A 24,927-nucleotide genomic window follows, 5' to 3' on the forward strand; every position below is an offset into this window, starting at 1 on the left:
AGTTTCCGGAATCAACCATATTAGCGACCTAAGGCTCGTATTTCTGCATGTTATTATGTTTTAACTAAGTCTATGATTTGATAGAGCAGTCTGACTGAGCGGTGGTAGGCAGCAGCAGGCTCGTAATCATTCATTCAAACAGCACTGTCGTGCGTTTTGCCAGCAGCTCTTCGTTGTGCGTCAAGCATGTTTATGACTTCCAGCCTATCAACTCCCGAGATTAGGCCGATGTGAAATGGCTAGCTAGTTAGCGGGGTGCTCGCTAAACAGAGTTTCAAACGTCACTCACTCTGAGACTTGAAGTGGTTGTTCCCCTTGCTCTGCATGGGGAATTCTGCTTCAAGGGTGGATGTTGTCGATGTGTTCCTGGTTTGAGCCCAGGGAGGAGCGAGGAGAGGGACGGAAGCTATACTGTTACACTGGCAATACTAAAGTGCCTATAAGAACATCCAATAGTCAAAGGTTAATGAAATACAAATGGTATAGAGAGAACTAGTCCTATAATAACTACAACCTAAAACTTCTTACCTGGGAATATTGAAGACTCATGTTAAAAGGAACCACCAGCTTTCATATGTTCTCATGTTCTGAGCAAGGAACTTAAACGTTAGCTTTCTTACATGGCACATATTGCACTTTCTTCTCCAACACGTTGTTTTTGCATTATTTAAACCAAATTTAACATGTTTCATTATTTATTTGAGGCTAAATTGATTTTATGTATGTATTATATTAAGTTAAAATAAGTGTTCATTCAGTATTGTTGCAATTGTCATTATTACAAATAAATAAAAATAGGCCGATTTAAATCGGTGTTGAAAAATCCTAAATCGGTCGACCTCTAATACCTTCCCATTAATCGTAGTAACATTCCAGGAATTGAACAGAGGGGAGTGAGGGTGGAGGGGCTCTGAAATTTTGGAATGCTCTTAATGAACCTTTTACTGCAGTGGGCTAAATCAGGGTCACAGGGGTTTCTTGATAGTCTTAAACAAATCTACTTTGAAACAAAAGTATACACCTCACACACATGGCTATGGGCTTAAACAGAATACACATGTACCATGTCAGGAGGTTGGTGGCACCTTAATTGGGGAGGACCGGCTCGTGGTAATAGCTGGAGCAAAATTAGTGGAATGGTATCAAATACAGCAAACACATGGTTTGATGCCCTTCCATTGGCTCCGTTCCAGCCGTCCTCCCCTTAGCAACCTCAACAGTTCGCATCCCAATATTACATCACAGAAGACTGAAATGTAACAAAACCAATGTTCGGCAGGTTTTTTGAAGTAATGTTTATTCATTTTGAAATGAAATGTTTTACTAGTATTCCACCCATGAGGCCACTAGGTCATTTGACTGCAGGAAAGCCTGCTGGAAGTCAGACTGCTAAGAGAAGAGTCAGGAATGCCTGATGGATATCAATACAGCTCCTTTGTGTTGAACTGGAGGTGCAAATCCGAGAATGGCTCTGACGTTTTGCCGTTTGACTTTGACCAGCATTTAATGACCCATCACGGCCAGACAGCAAATCAATTTATTAGGCAGTAATCTATGTAACCAGAGGTCAATCTTTTGTCTCATCTGCAAACATGCATTTTCACAGTTTTTGTGGTGTTTGTGTGTGTGTAGTGTTGTTATTCCATCGTGTTCTACCTCAGAACCCCTGTGATCACAGCTCCAGAAAGGCTGTGTGTCTATTATGTATGTGAGTGGGTGTTTAGGTGGCAGGCTTTTACTATGTGCAGTTCAAGCCTCATTGATCAATCTATGGAGCACTTGTTGGGCTTTTTAAAAAATAAAAGTGTCACAGTTCGCCTGATGGAAGTTTGGTGAAGCTGTAGTGAGCTCCATCGAGTCTGTTGCAGAATAGACTATGTGGGGGAGGAGGGGTTGATCCTCCGAACATCACTTCATAAATAATGCTTTGAATAATGCAGTCAGATAGAGCTGGTTGACATGGGCTGAAGAGACGTGGTAAAAATAGAAAGAACATTTATTATAATGGCCATGCTGGCCTTATTGAGGGGTCCGATGAGCCTAATAGAGGGTATGGAGAGAGAGAGTGGCAAAGAGGAAAAAAATCAGATCTGTAACTGCACTCACATTAATGTGCAAATCTATGGTACACATGAGTGCATTGGTGTCTCAATACTGCACTATCTATATAAAATGTTGCTCTAATATAAACACAGAGGCTTAGAAGTCAAGCTAAGGGACAGGGACTGGAGAGATCAGCCTCCACTGAAGGTGCAAATGCACTGTGCTCACTGGCTTATGAATTTCATGCTATGAATTTCTATCAATCTCCCCTTTCGTGTGAATTTGAAATTAGAGGATTTTGGTTTGCCGGGCTTTCTAAGGGTACAGTGTATTGAATGATGCACTTCGGTCATGGGTCGTTCCAACTTATAAAGCACAAGAAAGAGGATTTCTACACCCACTCAGAATATTTCTGTAGTTACTAACAGTTGCAATTAGCATTCCTAAAACATTATTTTGTTGAAATATAGTTTGATCTCTCAGAAATTAAGATAATTGATTGCACCACAATTGGCCATTTTAATGTATAGTACCCAACATCCGATTTGGACCACATTTCTTCCTACCAATATGCATGTTTTGTTTGTTTGTCAAAAGCCACCCACTGACCCCCCACAACCCAAGCCCACCCAAACAACCAGTATACAGTAGAGCGGACAGGCTTGAATTGTGAGGATGACCACAATGTATTTTCATCCTGATCCAAAGCTATTGGTTTTCTACCAAAAGTTGCAAAGAAAACGTTATGATCTATTTAATAAACACAAGAGACCAGCAAAATGTATAAAAGAGCATAGCGGTATAGCAGGAACAGTGGCAAATAGTGGTCAAAACCTGGTACCTTCAGACTACTTTATGTTAAGTAATATGTATCTGAACGGGGGGGGGGGGACGACGTCACCAGATTCACAGGGAATACATGAGATAGCATGAAGAAGGAATATTCCAAGCCGCAGCTTCATACTACTTGTCAAACATAGAGAACTGATACTATATACTGTTGTTGGGGTGGGATGGGCCTGGGGCGTGGGAGTCCGTGGGTGGCTTTTGACCATTTGGGGGATTTTTTTATGTTTTACTCATTGGTAGAAATAAGTTTGTTCCAAATTGGGTACTATTTGGGTATTATTTGTATTGAATATTATATGAATCCTATCAAATAAAATAGCAGATTTGGGTTCAATCAATTAGCTTAATATCTCAGAGATAAAATTATATTTCAACAAAATTGTATTTCCTGAATGCCAACCCGATTCTAACTACAGAAACAATGTCAGAACAATCTGAGATGGTGGCTGTCATAGCTTGCTGAAATGACATGGATACACTCTTCCTACTGTGAGTACTGAGGGGAGAGATGTAGAGAAAGAACACAAGACAGACAAGAGAGGAAAAGAAACACAGCAACGACAAAGAAAAAAGAAAGACCCGTAGCAGGTCTTAATTACTTTGCACCTCTCCAACTGTCAAACTACCGTCACATCTCCTGTTTAGCATTAGACCACAAATTGGTCACAAACCAATTAGCCTCCAAGTTGACAGGGTTTCAGGGGTTATAGAAAGTCATAAAAAACATGTCCTTAGGTAATTACAACAGCTATTATTGTCCTATACCCAACTCATTCGGGACCCCTTGGAACTTACTTTTCATCACATAACACTAATGCTGTAGTTTCTGGAGTTTTGACTAAAGGACTGAACTTGTATTTATTTTCGCAAATATCCCTCAGTACTAAGGGAGTGCTGTTCTTAGGATTCTTCAGTGATAGAACTGGGGTAGAAACATTAGAAACCCATCCCATCAATGACGTTTGGAGAAGTACTTTTTTCACCAAAAAAAAAAAATCCACCTTTATGATAAATTCATTTATGATAGATCGCAATAATATATCATCGCATTTGCAGACTAATGTAACATAGCTTACTGTTCTTGATGAGTAGATTGGATGGTCATAATTAAGGCTAACATAACCTACTCACTACAAAAAAAATTCAGAACAATGCCTGCCTTCTCTTTTCTTGCTCAGCCCCAGCTAGAGGATTTCTTTTGTTGTCGTTGTAGTATCTGTAAAACATTTGACCTTTTAATAAACAGATTTCATGCAATTCTACAATGCTTTACATGACTGGAGACATTAGCCAAATCTTTCATACCACAAAAATGACAGGGTAATGACAAACAATAAAAACAGCCTCGTCTTGAGTGCAAACATCTAATCTAGGCCTACAAAAAGGGGAGACAGTAATTCTACAATGGCTTTGTATCTAGTCGTGAGGACTACATTTGTATCCTAAAAAAAAAAAAAAAAAAAAAAAAAAAAAAAACTTTCCAGTGGCACTGACTCACCCAATGCTACAGACATTGAATATGCACTAATGCTCTCCGCTAGTGCCAATAAAAAGGCTACTGTTGATAACTAAAGACTTTCGTGATTCAAAGGAGAGATATTTTTAGATTTCTTCAAAACAATCAAACTTTTATTAATTATTGCAATAATGGAGCTGGTCAATGACCACCCTTAAGTGATCGCTGAGAGACCAAATAAGCAGGGTTAGGTTACAACTCTTTCTTGTCCTCCTGAGTCTGTGACAAAGAACAGATATGTACAATTATGCAAGGGTACAATTGTGCTCTCACGCAACAGACTAAAAGATTTACATGGTGCCAAATGTCTGTCTCTAGGTCATTTACTAATAGTTTATACAGAAATACTAATGTCACATAGGACACTAGGTCCTTTTCCTCAAATGATGAGGTCCAGTGTCCATCTGCCATGTGGGAGAAATAAACTAGAGGGAGGATTTGCCTGGCACCGGCAGACAGAACAACATTTCACACAGACACTAATCATTGAATGGAATGCAGTCTTTAGGTTTTATCACCAAGACATCGTCAATCAACTGTCAGCATTAAGCCTCAGAGGCTCCTCAGAAGAATAGACGTGTGAAAGTACTAATATAAAGTAATGTGAATAATAGAATGTTGTAATTTCCACCAGACAGAGTTGTCTTCTTTTGTTTTGTTTTTTTCATTTTGAAATATTGCGATAGGCCTATGCCTCTTTTTTATGCTTTTCACTGACAGCCGGACAGAAGTAATTATATAATTTTGGCAAATGTTATTCAATTTACTTTCTATTAGACGAGCTGCCTATGCTTGATCCTTCACCTCGTTGTTGTAGAGAACAAAGGTATCTAGAGATTTGGGATTCAAATTATGAACAGAACATCTGTCAATTCGACTACTTAGCCGCATGAGTTGAGATGAATCAATGGTGCATTATCAGAGCATGCAGACACACCACGGGACGATTTCAGCACACTAACTCCTCAATCTTTCCTATCCAATAAAAATTAAACTACGAATGGAGTGAGATTTCCCCACTCGTTTAAAAAGTGTCCTTTAACCACTTTCAACTATTCATCCCTCTCTCGCCTATCCCCCTCCCTTCATGTGTATCTGAATAAGTAATTGAAAAGATTGGTGACTGTAATTCCGTTCTCCTTGATAAAAAACCCCCGATATGTTTGTCATGTTGCATTATCATGACCGTGTCTTATGCGTCTTTCTTCAAGGTGAGTCGCTGGTGGGTCGAGCCGGACTGGGTGTCCCACGAGGTTACTGGAACTTCTCCTGGCTGGCCGAGGAGGAGCTAAACTCCCCCAAGGCCATAGCGCCAATGTCAGGTGAGCATCTAGTTAGCGCTTTGTTGTCAGAGCCTCTAAGATTAACTGACAGGCCCTATCACACTCTGTCCCAAAAAGACGGCGCTCTCTTTATGTGATGTGGCGCTTGCCGTCAGCTCTCCAACAACATCCATAACCATCTCAGTCTCATTCGTCCTTTACCCTTTGCGGTTTTGTTTTTCACCATCCCTGGCACATTTAACATTTAGCAGCCTCTGGGATGTTCTTTCTCGAAGTCTCTGAATTTGAACTGAAACAAGTTCAACTGAAGTGTAACTTAAAACCAGTGTTATTGTGTTTCAAGTGTTACTAAAACAAGGAAATACTCTGAAACGAGTTCTACTGAAACAAGTGTTACTGAAACTCAGGTGCAATACATGGATATACACTGAGTATACAAAACATTAGGAACACTTTCTATGACAGACTGACCAGGTGAATCCATGTGAAAGCTATGATCCCTTATTAATGTCAGCTGGTAAATCCACTTCAATCAGTGCAGATGAAGGGAAGGAGACATGTTAAAGAAGTATTTTTAAGCCTGGACACAAATGAAACATGGGCTGTGTATGTGTGCCATTCAGAGGGTGAATGGGCAAGACAAAAGATTTAAGTGCCTTTGAATGGGGTTTGGTAGTAGGTCCCAGGCATACCGGTTTGTGTCAAGAACTGCAACACTACTGGGTTTTTCACACTCACCAGTTTTTCCTTGTGTATCAAGAATGGTCCACCACCCAAAGGGCATCCAGCCAATTTGACACAACTGTGGGAAGTAATTCTGAGTCAAAATGGGCAAGCATACCTGCAAGCATCCTCGTAGAGCTTGACACCTTGTAGAGTCTATACCCCGACGAATTGAGGCTGTGATGAGGGCAAAATGAGAGGGTGCAACTCAATATTAGGAAGTTGTTCTTAATCTTTTCTACACTCAGTGTATGTCTGTCTATATATCCATTATAGCTTAGCCTCTTACAGCACATTCAAATCACTGACTCAAGGGTTCAGCCAGGTTGAACTTTCACCCTCGTGGACCCTTGGAGGTCAGAGGTGGTTTTGTAAGTGTTATTTCAGAGATGGCTGGCACTAAACTGTCACCACGTACTGTTTATGAAGCGCTTCCCTCCCTGTGACTCCCAGGAACTTTGGCTCAACCACCTGTGCATTCGAGATTGATGAATCAGGAGAGTTAGCTGGCAATAAGAAAGACAACATCTAGACATGAAAAGTGCAAATGACCAAAACAGCTTGGAATGAGAATGCTTCTGCAAATAAGGCCCTTGTGGGTTGAGGGAAATCAAATCTTTAATGGTGACCAACATATAGTAGTTGACTCTCACTAGAATTTTATGTGTGGTGACAATGTGTATGGGTTTGGCAAACGTTCAGTTGCAAAAAACAGAGGCGATTGCGAGATAAATGAGCCTTAATACAAAAAGTAGTAAAAGCCCATCTTCAAAAATAATCTCAGAGAAGAAGTGCTAAAATCAGGTCCCCCCTGGACATATAATCTTATGATTATCTAAAAGACAAAACTGACTCTATCAGCACTCATCCTCTGACTCTGTGAATGCGGCCCCAGAGCTTTAACCATGCCCAGAACACTTAACATCTTTTGCATGGTTGAAAGCATTGTTGCATGGGGTACTGTTGAGCGCAAACAAACAGTGCCTTCTGTTTGCTATTCCGAACCAATACTGTACCTACAAGACGAACTATAATGTCAGTTCGGTGAGGAAACAGGCAGGGGTGCACAGTGCTGATAGGGGCAAGCTGGAGAGTGGAGCCGAGTGGAGGGAGGAAGGGAATGGAAGAGGGTGGTGGCTGGTGAGCACTACTGTGCTTCTGCAGGCCCGGTGATAGATCTTAGCTGTCTCCACAGCATCTGCTTGGCGCTGGCATTTATTATGGCCACTTTCCACCAGCAGCATGGGCAACCCCCCCCCCCTTCCTTCCTCTTTCGCCCTCTTTTCCTACTTCAGCGCTCTCTCTCCAACTCTTTCCAGATCGAGATGGATTGTCCCGATTCAGCCAATGATTGCCAGCGATGAGACAGACACAAATGGACACTTGGAGTGGTCTACTATAATGGGGGGGAAACTCATCTTATGTAGTGGGGTTCTCAGTTCTTGAAGAGTCACAATTTGAGCCACAACATCTGGTTGGATGTTTGACAGTGGGAATTTATGGAGACTTACAGACAGAGGAGCTTCAAGCGGTGCCACTGTGTCAACACCTGTCAAGTATGGTTGAATGATCAATTCCTGATCATCATCCAACCTCTTTGTTAATAGTTGACCATTCATCCTCCCTCGTGTCTTTACCATTTCTCTCTCTCCTCGCCAACCTGCCCAAATCACTTCCCCTCATCTACTACTACCCTAGGTTGAGGCCACAGCATCCAGGCAGTCGCCTCGGTAATAAATTGAGAGCAAGATTGATGGAAATCAAAAACCCATCTTCAGATAGCAAAAATAGAGCAAGGACCAGATGATTACCATAAATGTTTGTTCTCCCAGTGCGGCAGTCTGAATTTACTCTTTTTTTCATTTATCCGATCCACATCTTGTATTGTCTCCTCTGTCTGTCAAAGAGGACTCACTACTCATCTGTCTGTCTGTATATATTTGACAGTGTGGCTCCATCTCAGAGGACAGTGGATGAGTTTACCCTAGAGGAACCAGGCAATAAAAAAGTAGAATCGAGACAAAAAAAGCTGGAGCCCACAAGCGATTCAGTAGTAATCAAGAACAAACATATTCATCATCCCAGTTAAATAATTCACAAGCACATTTGTCAAATCGTTTTCAGGATGCATCAGGCACTGTCGAATGCAAATACATGAAGTGTTTTTCGATTTGAGAAAAATGTGCATTGTGATGCCTGGCTCAAATGTAGCAATTTAATTTGTATTCTAAATCAAGATAGCCACCTTAGGTATGTATCTAAACGACCCCTGACTCTGAAAAGCAGCAAGGGTGTTCAATCTCTGTTACCCCTGATAAATGGGGTCAGGGTCATTGTGTCATGAAAGGGTTATTAAGCAATCATGACCCTTTTTAACACAGTCAAATGCAATAGGAATGTGGGGTAGGTGCATAATAAGAAAAGGGTTTGAGGGAAATGACTAACTGGTGTCTCCAAGTGGCCACACACACCTCTTGAAAGTGTGCACAGATCCTAAGTCATTTCAGTAAACTTTTATGACTCAAAGAAGTCTTTGAGGGCCTCCCGAGTGGTGCAGTGTCTCAAGAAGCAGTGCGGCTTGTTGTGTCATGTTTCGGAGGATGCATGGCTCTCGATCTTCGCCCTCTCCCGAGTCCATACGGGAGTTGCAGCGATGGGATAAGACTAACTACCAATTGGATATCACGAAATTGGGGAGACAAGGGGTAAAATGTTTTTTTAAAGTCTTCAATGTTAAGGTGATTTAAAAAATGTTTTTGCTCTCATAGCTGTGCTCTCATAGCTGTGCCAAGCACACTTAAACTCAGCGAAAAAAGGTCCCTTTTTCAGGACCCTGTCTTTCAAAGATAATTCGTAAAAATCTAAATAACTTCACAGATCTTCATTGTACAGTGGGGCAAAAAAAGTATTTAGTCAGCCACCAATTGTGCAAGTTCTCCCACTTAAAAAGATGAGGCCTGTCATTTTCATCATAGGTACACTTCACTTATGATAGACAAAATTAGAACTAATATTTGCAAATTACTGACGTTTCCAAAACTGCAAAGATATTATCTGTGAGTGCCACAGAACTGATGCTACAGGCGAAACCAAGATGAAACTTCAAAACAGGAAATGAGCAGAATTTGAGGCTCTGTTTTCCATTGTCTCCTTATATGGCTGTGAATGCGCCCTGAACGAGCCTACACGTTCTGCCGTTTCCCCAAGGTGTCTGCAGCATTGTGACGTGTTTGTAGGCATATCATTGGAAGATTGGCCATAGACTACATTTACCAGGTGTCCGCCCAGTGTTCTTTGTCGAAATTGGTGCGTAATCTTCAGCTGCACGCATTCAGCCATGTGATTCAGAGGAGAGAGGAGACTTCCACGAACGATATATCATCGAAGAGATGTGAAAAACCCATTAAGGATTGATTCTAAACAACATTTACCATGTTTCAGTCGATATTATGGAGTTAATTTGGAAAAAAGTTCGGCGTTTTGATGACTGAATTTTCATTTTTTTTGGTAGCCAAACGTGACGAACAAAACGGAGCGATTTCTCCTACACAAAGAACCTTTCAGGAAAAACTGAACATTTGCTATCTAACTGAGTTATTCAAAGGTAAATGATTTTATTTGAATGCTTTTGTTTTTGTGAAAATGTTGCCCGCTGAATGCTACGCTAGCTATCAATACTGTTACAAATACTTGTTTTGCTATGGTTGAAAAGCATATTTTGAAAGTCTGAGATGACAGTGTTGTTAACAAAAGGCTAAGCTTGAGAGCTAGCATATTTATTTAATTTGCGATTTTCATGAATAGTTAACGTTGCGTTATGGTAATGAGCTTGAGGCTGTATTCACGATCCCGGATCCAGGATGGCTAGAATCAAGAGGTTAATTTACTCAATACATGTTCCTTTTGTTCGATGCAGTCTCTTTATATCCAAAGACCTCCGTTTTGTTAACGCGTTTTCTTCAGTAATCCACAGGCTCAAACTCAGTCAAAAAATCCAAATTGTGTCCGTAAAGTTCATAGAAACATGTCAAACGATGTTTATATTCAAACCTCAGGTTGCTTTTTTAGCCTAAATGATCTATAATCTTTCAACCGGACAATAACGTCATCAATATAAAAAGTAAACAAGAAATGCACATGCGCCTGAAAAAAAAAAAACTTAGGGTCACGTTAGGGTCCACTCGTTCACTGGTCTAACTCCCTCATTTATAAGAATACAAGCCTGTGGCCTCCCGGGTGGCGCAGTGGTGAAGGGCGCTGTACTGCAGCGTCAGCTGTGCCACCAGAGACCCTGGGATCGTGCCCAGGCTCTGTCGCAACCGGCCACGACCGGGAGGTCCGTTGGACGATGCACAATTGGCCTAGTGTCATCCGGGTTAGGGAGGGCTTGGCCGGCAGAGATATCCTTGTCTCATCGCACACCAGCGACTCCTGTTGCGGGCCGGGCGCAGTGCACGCTAACCAAGGTCGCCAGGTGCACGGTGTTTCCCCTGACACATTGGTGCGGCTGGCTTCCGGGTTGGATGCGCGCTGTTTTAAGAAGCAGTGCGGCTTGGTTGGGTTGTGTATCGGAGGACGCATGACTTTCAACCTTAGTCTCTCCCGAGCCCGTACGGGAGTTGTAGCGATGAGACAGGATAGTAGCTACTACAACAATTGGATACCACAAAATTGGGGAGAAAAAGGGATAAAATAAAAAAAAAGTAAAAATGTAAAAAGTAATACCAGCTTGAAACGATTTCTAAAGACTGTTGTGGAAGGCATAGGAACTGCAAATGGAGTCCTAAGTCAATGGATAGTGGAATGGCATTGAATAGAAAACTACAAAAAAAAAAAACTTCCTGAATGGATCTTTCTCAGGTTGTCGCCTGCTTAATCAGTTCTGTTATACTCAGACACTATTTTAAAACCTCTTGCGACAAGCAAACCCATATCCGGGAGCGTAATCATAGCCTCAAACGCATTAGCATAACGCAACGGACATAAATACCCCTAGAAACTTTTCCGATTCATGAAAATCGCAAATGAAATGAAAATATTCAAACACAAGCTTAGCCTTTTGTTAACAACACTGTAATCTCAGATTTTCAAAATGCGTTACACAAATGCTTGTCTAGCGTTGGCTGTAATGTAAGTTTATCATGGCATAATGCTATGCTAGGCTCTGCTGGCAGCAGGCAACATTTTCACGAAAATAAGAAAAGCAACCAAATTAAATAGTTTACCTTTGAAGAACTTCAGATGCTTTCACTCAGGAGACTCCCAGTTAGATAGCAAATGTTCCTTTTTTCCCAAAATATTATTTTTGTAGGCGAAATAGCTCTCGTTTCTTCATCATGCATTGCTGAGAAATCATCCGGAAAATGCTACAACTATAACGCCAAACTTTTTCAAAATTTGCTCCATAATATCAACAGAAACACAGCAAACGTTGTTTAGGATCCATCCTCAAGGTGTTTTTAACATAAATATTCGATAATATATCCAGCGAGACAATTAGTTTCTCATAAAAAGCGATTGGAAAAATGGCTACCTCAGTATTTTACGCAAAGTTTTCTGCAGGAGACACCATGTGACCACATGCTATATATGGTCCCTTACAGCCATTCTTCAAAATGAAGTGCCTAAAAAGACGCCAAAATGCTGTCGACACCTTGGGGAAGACGTGGAAAACGGAAGCTCATTCGTAGCTCATTCACAGCCATATAAGGAGTCATTGGCATGAGGCGGTTTAAAAAAAAAATGTGGCACTTCCTGGTTAGATTTTTATCTGGGTTTCGCCTGTAACATTAGTTCTGTGGCACTCACAGACAATATCTTTGCAGTTTTGGAAACGTCAGTGTCTTCTTTACAAAGCTGTCAATCATATGCATAGTCGAGCATCTTTTTTCATGACAAAATATCTTGTTTTAAAACGGGAAAGTTTTTTTTCATCCAAAAATTAAAATAGCGCCCCCTAAATCCAAGAGGTTAACAATTTCGATTTCTATCCAAATCTACCAGTTATATGCATATAATATCTTCTGGGCCTGAGTAGCAGGCCGTTTAATTTGGGCATGCTTTTCATCGAAAATTCCGAATGCTGCCCCCTACCCTAGAGAGGCTAATATTGGCATTTACACAATTCAAAACAGCCCATTATAAATCGCAATCTGGGTCAGGTGGGCATAATTGGAAAGCTTGTTTTATTGCTAGCTTGGTAAAAATAAGAGATTCAAAGAAACAGGCGCACAGAAAACAGTCATGAATACGCTCACGTGTACACTTGAATTTTCCTAAAAGTAGACAAACAGGCTCAATCTGTTCAGAAAACCCAGATCTACACCATGTCATCTTGTAACTCAAACAGTGATAAGAAACATTAACACTGTATTTGACATGTGTTTTACAATATGGAAATGTGAAGTGCAGGTGTTTGGACAGGTGTTTGGCTTGCTTGTATGACATCAAAGCAATATTTATTATAATCCTGAATGTCCATCACTCAGACAAAAAAATAACTGAATTAAATTGTCCAATTTTGGGATGGGGCCTGAGATCTGATGTAATTTATAGCATGATACTGTAAAACCACTGCATTCCAATATAGGCACTTGTCAGTGCCCAAATCTGCCATTTCTATCTCGTGTACAAGTGTAAAGGGTTATGGAACTACTAGCGAATACATTATTCTGAATTCACACAGGATAACCATATGTGTTTAGAAACATTCACACCATTTACATTGAAATTGCTGCACTGTTAACAATAAACTATCAATTATGTTTACAGTCAATGAGCAGCACCATTTACAATGTAAGAGTTTATGGGATTCCACCAGGAGGGGCAGATCCCGGGAGGATAGCCATACCTTCTGCCCGAGACGATGCCGGGGTCCGATGGCGGTCCGCTTGTCGTCGATAACTGGAGGTGGTCTTGAGGAGGGCCGACCGGGCTCTCCTCCAGATACGATGACAGTGGCGGACAAACATCTGGGCAGAAGGTATGCCGACATCTTCCTGCTCAGGGAAGAGTGGGGGCTGTTACCCCATGGAACACTCAAACAGTGATAGGTCCGTGGCAGAGCAGGAAAGGGTGTTGCGGGCGTATTCCACCCACAGCAGCTGCTGGCTCCAGGTGTTTGGGTTGGCAGAGACCAGGCAGCGCAGGGTGATCTCGAGGTCCTGGTTGGCTCACTCTGACTGGCCAATAGACTGGGGGTTGAACCCGGAAGACAGGCTGGCCGACAACCCAAAGAGGGTGCAGAGCACCTTCCAGAACCGGGACGAGAACTGAGGGCCGCGGTCGGAGACCATGTCCACAGGCAGTCCATGGATCCGGAAGACATGCTGCACCATGAGCTGGGCCGTCTCTTGGGGAGAGGAATGAAGTGGGCGGACTTGGAAAAGCAATCCACCATGGACAGGATAGCGGTGTTGCAATCAGACGGGGGGAGACCCGTGACAAAGCCCAGGGAGATGTGAGACCAGGGGCGATGAGGGATCGGCAGAGGTTGGAGAAGGCCAGCCGGAGCTTGTCGAGGGGTGTTGTTCAATGCACAGACCGTGAAGGCGGCGACAAAGGTGGCGATGTCCAGAACCATGGTAGGCTACCCAAAGCAATGCCTCATGAAGGCAAGGGTCTGCCAGTAGCCTAGGTGGCAGGCAAGCCTGGAGGAATGGGCCCACTCCTGGACCGCGGAGCGGACAGCGTCAGGCACGAACATCCGGTTATCTCCCCCCTCTAGTGTTTGGTTAGGACTGCTGCGCCTCCAGGACTTGTTTCCCAATAACCCAGCTGAGTGCTGTCACCAGGCATGAGGTGGGAAGGATGGTCTCAGGCTCCGGGGTGGTAGCCATGGGGTTATAATGGCGACACAGGGCATCCGGCTTGACATTCTTGGACCCTGGCTAGTAGGAGAGGGAAAAGTTGAACTGGATAAACAGCAGGGCCCATCTCACTTGCCTGGAGTTGAGGCGCAGCAGAGATTCTCCAGGTTTTTGTGGTCGGTCCACACAATGAACGGATGTTCCGCCCCGTCGAGCCAGTGCCTCCATTCCGCCAATGCAATCTTCACCAAGAGAAGCTCCCGATTCCCCTCGTTGTAATTCCTCTCCGTTGCGTTGAGGCGCTGGTAGAAGGTGGCACAGGGATGCAACATAAGGTCCAGGGCAGAACGTTGGAATCAAACAGCCCCTCCTCCGACGTCCGAAGCATCGGCCTCCACCACGAACTGACAGGGAGGTTCTGGATGAAGCAGGATCAGAGCCGTGGTGAATTAATGTCGAGGGGGGCGGCAGTGTAGCCTAGTGGTTAGAGCATTTGACTAGTAACCGGAAGGTTGCAAGTTCAAATCCCCGAGCTGACAAGGTACAAAACTGTCGTTCTGCCCCTGAACAGGCAGTTAACCCACTAGGCCGTCATTGAAAATAAGAATTTGTTCTTAACTGACTTGCCTAGTTAAATAAAGATAAAGTAAAATACATTTTAAAAAAATATACCTGAATGCCCGGTCTGTGGCGGAGGACCACGTGAACAGAACCTTGGTAGAGGTGAGGGCAGACAGTGGGGAAGCCAGGGTGCTGTAACCCCGGAAAAGCAGCAATAAAAGTTGGAGAACCCCAGGAAGCGTTGCAGGTGGACGTAGGCTGAGGCCAATCCACCACCACTTTCACCTTCTCAGGATCCATCTTGACACTCCCAACAGAGATGATGTAGCCCAGAAACGGAATGGTGGAGCAATCGAACTCCCACTTTTCTGCCTTAATGAACAGTTGGTTCTGCAGAAGCCACTGGAATACCTGCCGGACATGGATCACATGTTCTTGGAGGGAGAGGGAGAAGACGAGGATGTCATCAATGTAGACGAAGACGAACCAGATCAGCATGTCGCGGAGAACATCATTCTCCAGAACATGGAACACCGCAGGGGCGTTGGTGAGGCCATGACCAGATATTCGTAGTGGCCGCTGGCCATGTTGAAGGTGGTCTTCCACTCGTCCCCCTCTCGTATCCACTTCATCAGAAGGCACTCCCAGGAATCCCAGTTCAACAATAAATGACAGATTTGCTCCATAAAGTTACATTTATGTCCAAATAGACACTTTTTGTTAGCGTGTTCAGCCCAGTAATCCATCTTCATGAGGTAGGAGCACTTCGTCGAGACAAAAACTCAAAAAGTTCCCTTACCGGTCATAGAAACAAGTTAAACAATGTATGGAATCAATCTTTAGGATGTTAACATAAAATATCAATATGTTAATGTTAATGTTCCAACTGGAGAATTCCTCTGTCTGAAGAAAAGCACCGGAACGAGAGCTAACTCTGTTGAGAGCGCACGTCAAACCTGAGACACTCTGCCAGACCACAGACTCAAACAGGTCTCATGTGTCCCTCCTTTATAGCAAATGCCTGAAACAAGGTTCTATAGACAGTTGACATCTAGTGGAAGCCGTAGGAAGTGCAATTTGACTCTATAGACACTATTCACAGCTTTGAAAAACTACAAACCTCAGATTTCCCACTTCCTGGTTGGATTTTCCTCACGTTTTTGCCTGCCATATGAGTTCTGTTATACTCACAGACATCATTCAAACAGTTTTATAAACTTCAGAGTGTTTTCTATCCAATAATAAATAATAATAATAAATTAGCATATATTAGCATCTGGGACAGAGTTCACTCTGGGCACTCTATTCATCCAAAAGTGAAAATGCTTCCCCCTGTCCCACAAGAGTTAACTGATATAAGACCCTAGTATGCATCTAAATATTTATCCATAATTTTGATGATTATTTATTTGAATTGCGCGCCATCCAATTTCACCGAAAGTTGTCGACAGGTGTCCCGCTGACGGGACGCCTAGCCCACATAATATATTTAATATCCCAACAGGGGCAGGCAATAAACAGGCCAAGGCAGGCAGGGGTTGGTAAACCAGAGGTGGGGCAACAGTACCGACTCAGGGTAAGGCAGAGGTCGGTAATCCCGAGGGAGGCAATGGTACAGGTCGGCAGGCAGGCTCAGGGGCAGGCAGGGTGGTCAGACAGGCGGGCTCGGAGTCAGGACAAGCAAGGGTCAAAACCAGGATGGCGAGAAGAGAGAAACTGGAAAAAGCAAGAGCTGGTTAGCTTGAACTGGCAACACAGGTCTAAATAGACATGGGATAATGGGCAACACCAGGAGGTTGTGGAGACGATCACAAAGACAGGTGAAACTGATCAGGGTGTGACAATATAGTGCACTACTTTTGACCAGAGCCTATGAGTGTAAAGTAGTGCACTGTGAAGAAATTAGAGTGCCATCTGTGTCGCAACCTTAGTTTAATTAATATGGGTGGATGTTGTTCTGAGAGACCATTCAGCAACTTAACAAAGGCAGGGCTGTAAATAGATCCAGAAAGAGACTATTTATTTGGAGAATAATCCGAAGTTATTCATTATAACCCTATAAGGACCACAGAAAATAATGGCTTTTATGTAATATCTAAGGCTAACACTGTACCCAGAAATGTATAATGGCACGGATGAACTTCTATGCCAAGTGGAAAAACACAGGTGAAAGACTGTTACGGACAGTGAATGAGATTTCTGTCACAGAGTTGTTCCCGTCGCATTTCACCCATTGTTCTTCTTGTTTATGTCTCTTGACAAACATTAATAACTCAACTGTTGTCCGATGTTTTACAAAGTCACAATAGGACTTACAATTGTTGTTGCAAAGTAGCAATGGCACATCCAATTAACAACCAAATAGCACCCTAACAGTAATCTAAATGCAATCTATCTATACATATGAACACTATACGCATGTCATGTTAGCAATACATATGTTATGTGATCATTATACGTACTGCACGTTATATTATCAATACGTGCAGTATGTTATGTGACATGATACCCAATAATGACACCTGCTACGTAGCGTTTTATACACCTTATGCTGATAGGGATCAAGTGCTTCTACATCTGCATTGCTTGCTGTTTGGGGTTTTAGGCTGGGTTTCTGTATAAGTGCTATATGACATCTGCTGATGTAAAAAGGGCATTAAATCAAATTACATTTATTTATAAAGTTAAATGTTCAGCTTATGTTGTTAAAAAATATATATATATATTTCTGCAAGTATGTTACGTTTCTGCGTTCAATGTAGTGTTAAAAGGTTGAAATGGCCTTGCATGGGAAAGTGGTGTTCATTAGTTGACTAATAGTTTACAGAAACTAGCTGAGCTGGAAAGTAGCCTATCACAAAGGGGCATTCATATGAAAGTTAACCTTGGACTAGGGTAGTTCTTGTTTCTTATAATGTAAGCAACTGATTTAACCTAATCACTGAGGATGCATCCCAAATGGCAACCAATTCCCTACATAGTACACTAATTTTGACTAAAGCCAAATGGGCCCTGGTCAAAGTAGTACACTAGGGAAAAATGGTGCAATATGGGACGCACCCAGAGTGCAAATTACAAGGGGCTCAGGTGGGTCTCAGACCATGTGAATTATATATGAGTCCCCATAAATACAGCGAAATCAAGCTTTGGGGGTGGTGGGGGGGGTCTTTACATAACTCTTAATTGAACCTTTCTCCTATTTGTTTAAAATTGCATTTGTACTGCTAGTGGTAAATAATAAAATAAAAGCATATTCCAGATTAAACAAACACCCCCACATCGGTGTCATGGTTTAAAAAAAAGTATCCATGTGGCTGTCACGTATCGCCCAATGTCATAAAATGTGTGGGTGTTTTTTAACAGATGTCTCTTTCCATTCATCAAATGGCGCTAGTGCACAGTGAACTGGTTGTGTTCATTCCACATTTAAAAGGTAATACGTTTTTGTTTAACCATTAAATTAGATGTCTTAGATAACCCTAATTTATAAGACAGTTCTTATTTGATTAATGGTGATCAGACCCATCTATGTGAAGCTAGCCACAATAGTGGACTTTGCCGTTAGCCTTCAAAATAAAAGTTCGGTATAATTCTACTATTTGTATTCATTTGCATCACTGTCAATGTCACTTATTTTGGTAGGCAAACCGCAAAGTCCACTATTGTGGCTAATCCTTATTGTGGCTAGCTTCTCAACACGGTCCGGTCGAGCCTCACTAGCCAGATGAAGCTAGCTGGCTGCTTATAATGTTAGCTTAGGGCAACAGGGTTAAGTAGCTGGCTAGCTATTTATTTTCATGAACTGAAGTTACATTTCAATAGGCGAACAACAAGTGGCAAACAAGCTAATACTTACAAGGATTCCTAAATCATTGCTAAGAATAATGAAAATCACTGCAGTTTCTATGGGTCATTGTTTTCAGGCTGGTTGTATTGTTGCTAGCTAGGTACCAAGCTAAAGCTAGCTATCCCAGAAGTTGGAGAAATTATGCTTTATTACCAACGTGGTATTGTAAACACGTCATTCATGGCCAATGTTTGATTGTTTGCCGACTTTTGTACAGCTTTGACAGTGCTACTGTATCTGTTTTGACACGCAAAGACCCAAACGGCGTTCCATAGTATATACAGTTGAAGGCAGACATTTACATACACTTAAGTTGGAGTCATTAAAACTCATTTTCAACCACTCCCCAAATTTCTTGTAAAAACCATCATGGGAAAATCAAAATAAATCAGCCAAGACGTCAGAAAATAAATTGTAGACCTCCACAAGTCTGGTTCATCCTTGGGAGGAATTTCAAAACGCCTGAAGGTACCACGTTCATCTGTACAAACAATAGTACGCAAGTATAAACACCATGGGACCACGCAGCAATCATACCGCTCAGGAAGGAGACGCTTTCTGTCTCCTAGAGATGAACATACTTTGGTGTGAAGTGCAAATCAATCCCAGAACAACAGCAAAGGACCTTCTGAAGATGCTGGAGGAAACAGGTACAACATTATCTATATCAACAGTAAAAGGATTCCTATTTCGACAACCTAAAATGCTGCTGAGCAAGGAAGAAGTCACTGCTCCAAAACCACCATAAAAAAAGCCTGACTATGGTTTGCAACTGCACATGGGGACAAAGATCGTACTTTTTTGAGAAATGTCCTCTGGTCTGATGAAACAAAATTAGAACTGTTTGGCCAGTTGAGGCTTGCAAGCCAAAGAACACTATCCCAACTGTGAAGCACGGGGGTGGCAGCATCATTTTGTGCAGGTGCTTTGCTGCAGGAGGGACTGGTGCACTTCACAAAATAGATGGCAACATGAGGAAGGAAAATGTGGATATATTGAAGCAACATCTCAAGACATCGATCAGGATCGGCGTTCCGTCAATGGGACAGTTGTAAATCATGCAGCGTGTTGTCTCAAGATCGCAGATTTGAGAAAAACAACAAATGTCGGTACATAGAGGTCAACCGATTAATTCGAACTGGCCGATTAATTAGGGCCGATTTCAAGTTAACAAATCGGAAATTGGTATTTTTGGGTGCTGATTTGCCAATTTTTTAATATTTTTTTTAGACCTTTATTTAACTAGGCAAGTCAGTTAACCTGTCTCCTCCCCTTCCTCTACACTGATTGAAGTGGATTTAACAAGTGACATCAATAAGGGATCATAGTTTTCACCTGTATTCACCTGGTCAGTCTGTGTCATGAAAAGAGCAGGTGCTCCCAATGTTTTGTACACTCAGTGTATACCATAATGCCATTCTTTGACAGCCAAGTTTTACTCCAAGACAATGGTCTGAAACTCATGGTTGCAAAGTGACATGTCATTCTTATTGTATTTCAGACAGATTTAGGATATCCAAATTGGTTAACTTTTAAATCACCTGAATTTAGAATAACGTAAAGGTAAGAAAAATGTATGAGAGTACCTAAACCATCTGAACGGGAAGAACCATCTTATTAACGGGTGCAATAAATCCAACTACTAACAGATTGGATTAGAAAAATGTGATATTTATCTTTATGTAGCATGAGATCGGTAAGTCGCTCTGGATAAGAGCGTCTGCTAAAAGACTGAAATGTAAATGTGCACGCAAAAATACACATTGAAACAATTCAAAAAACGATCCTGCTTTAGAGCATGCTGGGAAATATAAATCAAATAATTTTATTTGTCACATACACATGGTTAGCAGATGTTAATGCGAGTGTAGCGAAATACTTGTGCTTCTAGTTCCGACAATGCAGTAATAACCAACAAGTAATCTAACAAACAATTCCAAAACTACTGTCTTATACACAGTGTAAGGGGATAAAGAATATGTACATAAAGATATATGAATGAGTGATGGTACAGAGCAGCATAGGCAAGATACAGTAGATGTATCGAGTACAGTATATACATATGAGATGAGTATGTAAACAAAGTGTCATAGTTAGTGGCTAGTGATACATGTATTACATAAGGATGCAGTAGATGAGAGTACAGTATATACATATGCATATGAGATGAATAATGTAGGGTATGTAACATTATATTAGGTAGCATTGTTTAAAGTGGCTAGTGATATATTTTACATCATTTCCCATCAATTCCCATTATTAAAGTGGCTGGAGTTGAGTCAGTGTGTTGGCAGCAGCCACTCAATGTTAGTGGTGGCTGTTTAACAGTCTGATGGCCTTGAGATAGCTGTCTCTCGGTCCCAGCTTTGATGCACCTGTACTGACCTCGCCTTCTGGATGATAGCGGGGTGAACAGGTAGTGGTTCGGGTGGTTGTTGTCCTTGATGATCTTTATGGCCTTCCTGTAACATTGGGTGGTGTAGGTGTCCTGGAGGGCAGGTAGTTTGCCCTCGGTGATGCGTTGTGCAGACCTCACTACCCTCTGGAGAGCCTTACGGTTGTGGGCGGAGCAGTTGCCGTACCAGGCAGTGATACAGCCCGACAGGATGCTCTTGATTGTGCATCTGTAGAAGTTTGTGAGTGCTTTTGCTGACAAGCCGAATTTCTTCAGCCTCCTGAGGTTGAAGAGGCGCTGCTGCGCCTTCTTCACGATGCGGTCTGTGTGGGTGGACCAATTCAGTTTGTCTGTGATGTGTACGCAGAGGAACTTAAAACTTACTACCCTCTCCACTGCTGTTCCATCGATGTGGATAGGGGGTGTTGCCTCTGCTGTTTCCTGAAGTCCACAATCATCTCCTTAGTTTTGTTGACGTTGAGTGTGAGGTTATTTTCCTGACACCACACTCCGAGGGCCCTCACCTTCTCCCTGTAGGCAGTCTCGTCGTTGTTGGTAATCAAGCCTACCACTGTTGTGTCGTCCGCAAACTTGATGATTGAGTTGGAGGCGTGCGTGGCCACGCAGTCGTGGGTGAACAGGGAGTACAGGAGAGGGCTCAGAACGCATGCTTGTGGGGCCCCAGTGTTGAGGATCAGCGGGGTAGAGAGGTTGTTGCCTACCCTCACAACCTGGGGGCGGCCCGTCAGGAAGTCCAGTACCCAGGGTCTCGAGCTTGATGACGAGCTTGGAGGGTACTATGGTTTTAAATGCCGAGCTGTAGTCGATGAACAGCGTTCTCACATAGGTATTCCTCTTGTCCAGATGGGTTAGGGCAGTGTGCAGTGTGGTTGAGATTGCATCGTCTATGGACCTATTTGGGCGGTAAGCAAATTGGAGTGAGTCTAGGGTGTCAGGTAGGGTGGAGATGATATGGTCCTTGACTAGTCTCTCAAAGCACTTCATGATGACGGAAGTGAGTGCTACGGGGCGGTAGTCGTTTAGCTCAGTTACCTTAGCTTTCTTGGGAACAGGAACAATGGTGGCCCTCTTGAAGCATGTGGGAACAGCAGACTGGTATATGGATTGATTGAATATGTCCGTAAACACACCGGCCAGCTGGTCTGCGCATGCTCTGAGGGCGCGGCTGGGGATGCAGTCTGGGCCTGCAGCCTTGCGAGGGTTAACACGTTTACATGTCTTACTCACCTCGGCTGCAGTGAACGAGAGTCCTCATGTTTTCGTTGCAGGCCGTGTCAGTAGCACTGCATTGTCCTCAAAGCGGGCAAAAAAAGTTATTTAGTCTGCCTAGGAGCAAGACATCCTGGTCCGTGACTGGGCTGGTTTTCTTATTGTAGTCCGTGATTGACTGTAGACCCTGCCACATGCCTCGTGTCTGAGCCGTTGAATTGAGATTCTACTTTGTCTCTGTACTGACGCTTAACTTGTTTGATAGCCTTGCGGAGGGAATAGCTGCACTGTTTGTATTCGGTCATGTTACCAGTCACCTTGCCCTGATTAAAAGCAGTGGTTTGCGCTTTCAGTTTCACGCGAATGCTGCCATCAATCCACGGTTTCTGGTTAGGGAATGTTTTTATCGTTGCTATGGGAACGACATCAACGCACGTTCTAATGAACTCGCACACCGAATCAGCGTATTCGTCAATGTTGTTATCTGACGCAATACGAAACATATCCCAGTCCACGTGATGGAAGCAGTCTGAGTGTGGAGTCAGCTTGGTCGGACCAGCGTTGGACAGACCTCAGCGTGGGAGCTTCTTTTTTTAGTTTCTGTCTGTAGGCAGGGATCAACAAAATGGAGTCGTGGTCAGCTTTTCCGAAAGGAGGGCGGGGCAGGGCCTTATATGCATCGTGGAAGTTAGAGTAACAATGATCCAAGGTTTTTCCACCCCTGGTTGCGCAATCGATATGCTGATAAAATTTAGGGAGTCTTGTTTTCAGATTAGCCTTGTTAAAATCCCCAGCTACAATGAATGCAGCCTCCGGATAAATGGATTCCAGTTTGCAAAGAGTCAAATAAAGTTTGTTCAGAGCCATCGATGTGTCTGCTTGGGTGGGGATATATACGGCTGTGATTATAATCGATGAGAATTCTCTTGGTAGATAATGTGGTCGACATTTGATTGTGAGGAATTCTAAAGCAGGTGAACAGAAGGATTTGAGTTCCTGTATGTTTCTTTCATCACACCATGTCTCGTTAGCCATAAGGCATACGCCCCCGCCCCTCTTCTTACCAGAAAGATGTTTGTTTCTGTCGGCGCGATGCGTGGAGAAACCCGCTGGCTGCACCGCCTCCGATAGAGTCTCTCCAGTGAGCCATGTTTCCATGAAGCAAAGAACGTTACAGTCTGATGTCCCTCTGGAATGCTCCCCTTGCTCGGATTTCATCAACTTTGTTGTCAAGAGACTGGACATTGGCGAGAAGAATGCTCGGGAGTGGTCCACGATGTGCCCGTCTCCGGAGTCTGACCAGAAGACCGCCTCGTTTCCCTCTGTTTCTGAGTCGTTTTTTTGGGGTCGCCGCATGAGATCCATTCCGTTGTCCTGGTTGAAAGGCAGAACACAGGATCCGCGTCGCAAAAATCATATTCCTGGTCGTACTGATGGTGAGTTGACACTGATCTTCTATTCAGTAGTTCTTCTCGACTGTATGTAATGAAACCTAAGATGACCTGGGGTACTAATGTAAGAAATAACACGTAATATTTTTTTTTTTAAATGCATAGTTTCCTAGGAACGCGAAGCGAGGCGGCCATCTCTGTCGGCGCCGGAAGTAGGATGGGTGGTTTTTGCGCGTATGTAATGATTGTACCTTTTTAAATTAAAAATATTGGGTGCAGAAATGTACCATTGTACTAGATTGGCCCATGTACCCTAAAATGGTATGAACAGTACCATATGAGATGTGTACCTCTGAAAGTACATTGTGTGTTTTGATATTTTTGTACCCCTGGGAACAATGCTGTACCCGAACCATACCCTTCGTTGAGACCATAGCAAAGAGCAATTTCTCAAGCAAGAGTTTTGCTTGGACTGGTCTAAGTGAGGGGATTAATTGGAAAAGCCTGATGAGAGGAATGTAACCTGAAAACCAGCCTTTATTGGCAGAGAGGTCTTCAGTCAGGCTAAAATTCCATCCCATCACAATTTCTCAGTATCATTCCAACCTCAGCTGGAAATATTTAAAACACGGGAAAATCTGGGCCTGGGATATTGCATATTCTAGTAAAACCTTCACATCACTAAAACTGAGTCTAAATTCTTTAGAAACACCATTTTAATTATATGCGATTCGGAATGCCAGCTTAAATGACATTGTACCAAGGGCCAAACACAAATGGTGTTTACCTTGACCTTCTCTGAAAAAAACATCCCTTTGCCAAACAAAATGAATTTAGCAATAATGAACACCTTTTGACAGAAACAGAGACACAAGAACCGGATGAAAAAAAAGAAGAGAGAAGACGCTTGGGGCATAAAAACAGTCTGCCCAGTAAATGGTTGAGTGAACCCCAAGTGACCTCGGTGTTTTTAAACAAAGTTTACCTACGGGTAGTGTATGCCCATGGGCGACTGGTCTTAGTACCCCCTTTTCCCACCATCAAAAATAACAAAAACAATACTCACAGGTGGGGGACAAAGTGACATGTAGTAGTGAAAACAAAACCAGAGAACTACCGAGAGATTGACAGAGAGATGCCACTTTAGAGCAAACAACAGACAGGGTTTTTAAACCAAGGGAAAGGGAATGTGATAGGGTAATGGAAACAGGAGGAGGTGTGTCTTCTGATTAGCGACTGATTGATGACTGATTGGGGAATGATGAATGCCACCTGTGAAGG

The 24,927-nt window shown here is 42.8% G+C and overlaps 1 protein-coding gene across 1 annotated transcript in view; it reads left to right on the top strand.

The window, feature by feature from the left end:
* LOC118369133 (ALK tyrosine kinase receptor-like) overlaps positions 1 to 24,927 on the top strand; it is a 592,945-nt gene that overhangs the window by 218,556 nt on the left and 349,462 nt on the right. Inside the window, exon 2 of the mRNA XM_035753612.2 lies at positions 5,620 to 5,730. Coding sequence (XP_035609505.2) covers positions 5,620 to 5,730 — 111 coding nt within the window. The remainder of the gene's footprint in view (positions 1 to 5,619; positions 5,731 to 24,927) is intronic.

The sequence above is a fragment of the Oncorhynchus keta genome, chromosome 35 (assembly GCF_023373465.1).
Source record: "Oncorhynchus keta strain PuntledgeMale-10-30-2019 chromosome 35, Oket_V2, whole genome shotgun sequence".
Lineage (NCBI taxonomy): Eukaryota > Metazoa > Chordata > Actinopteri > Salmoniformes > Salmonidae > Oncorhynchus > Oncorhynchus keta.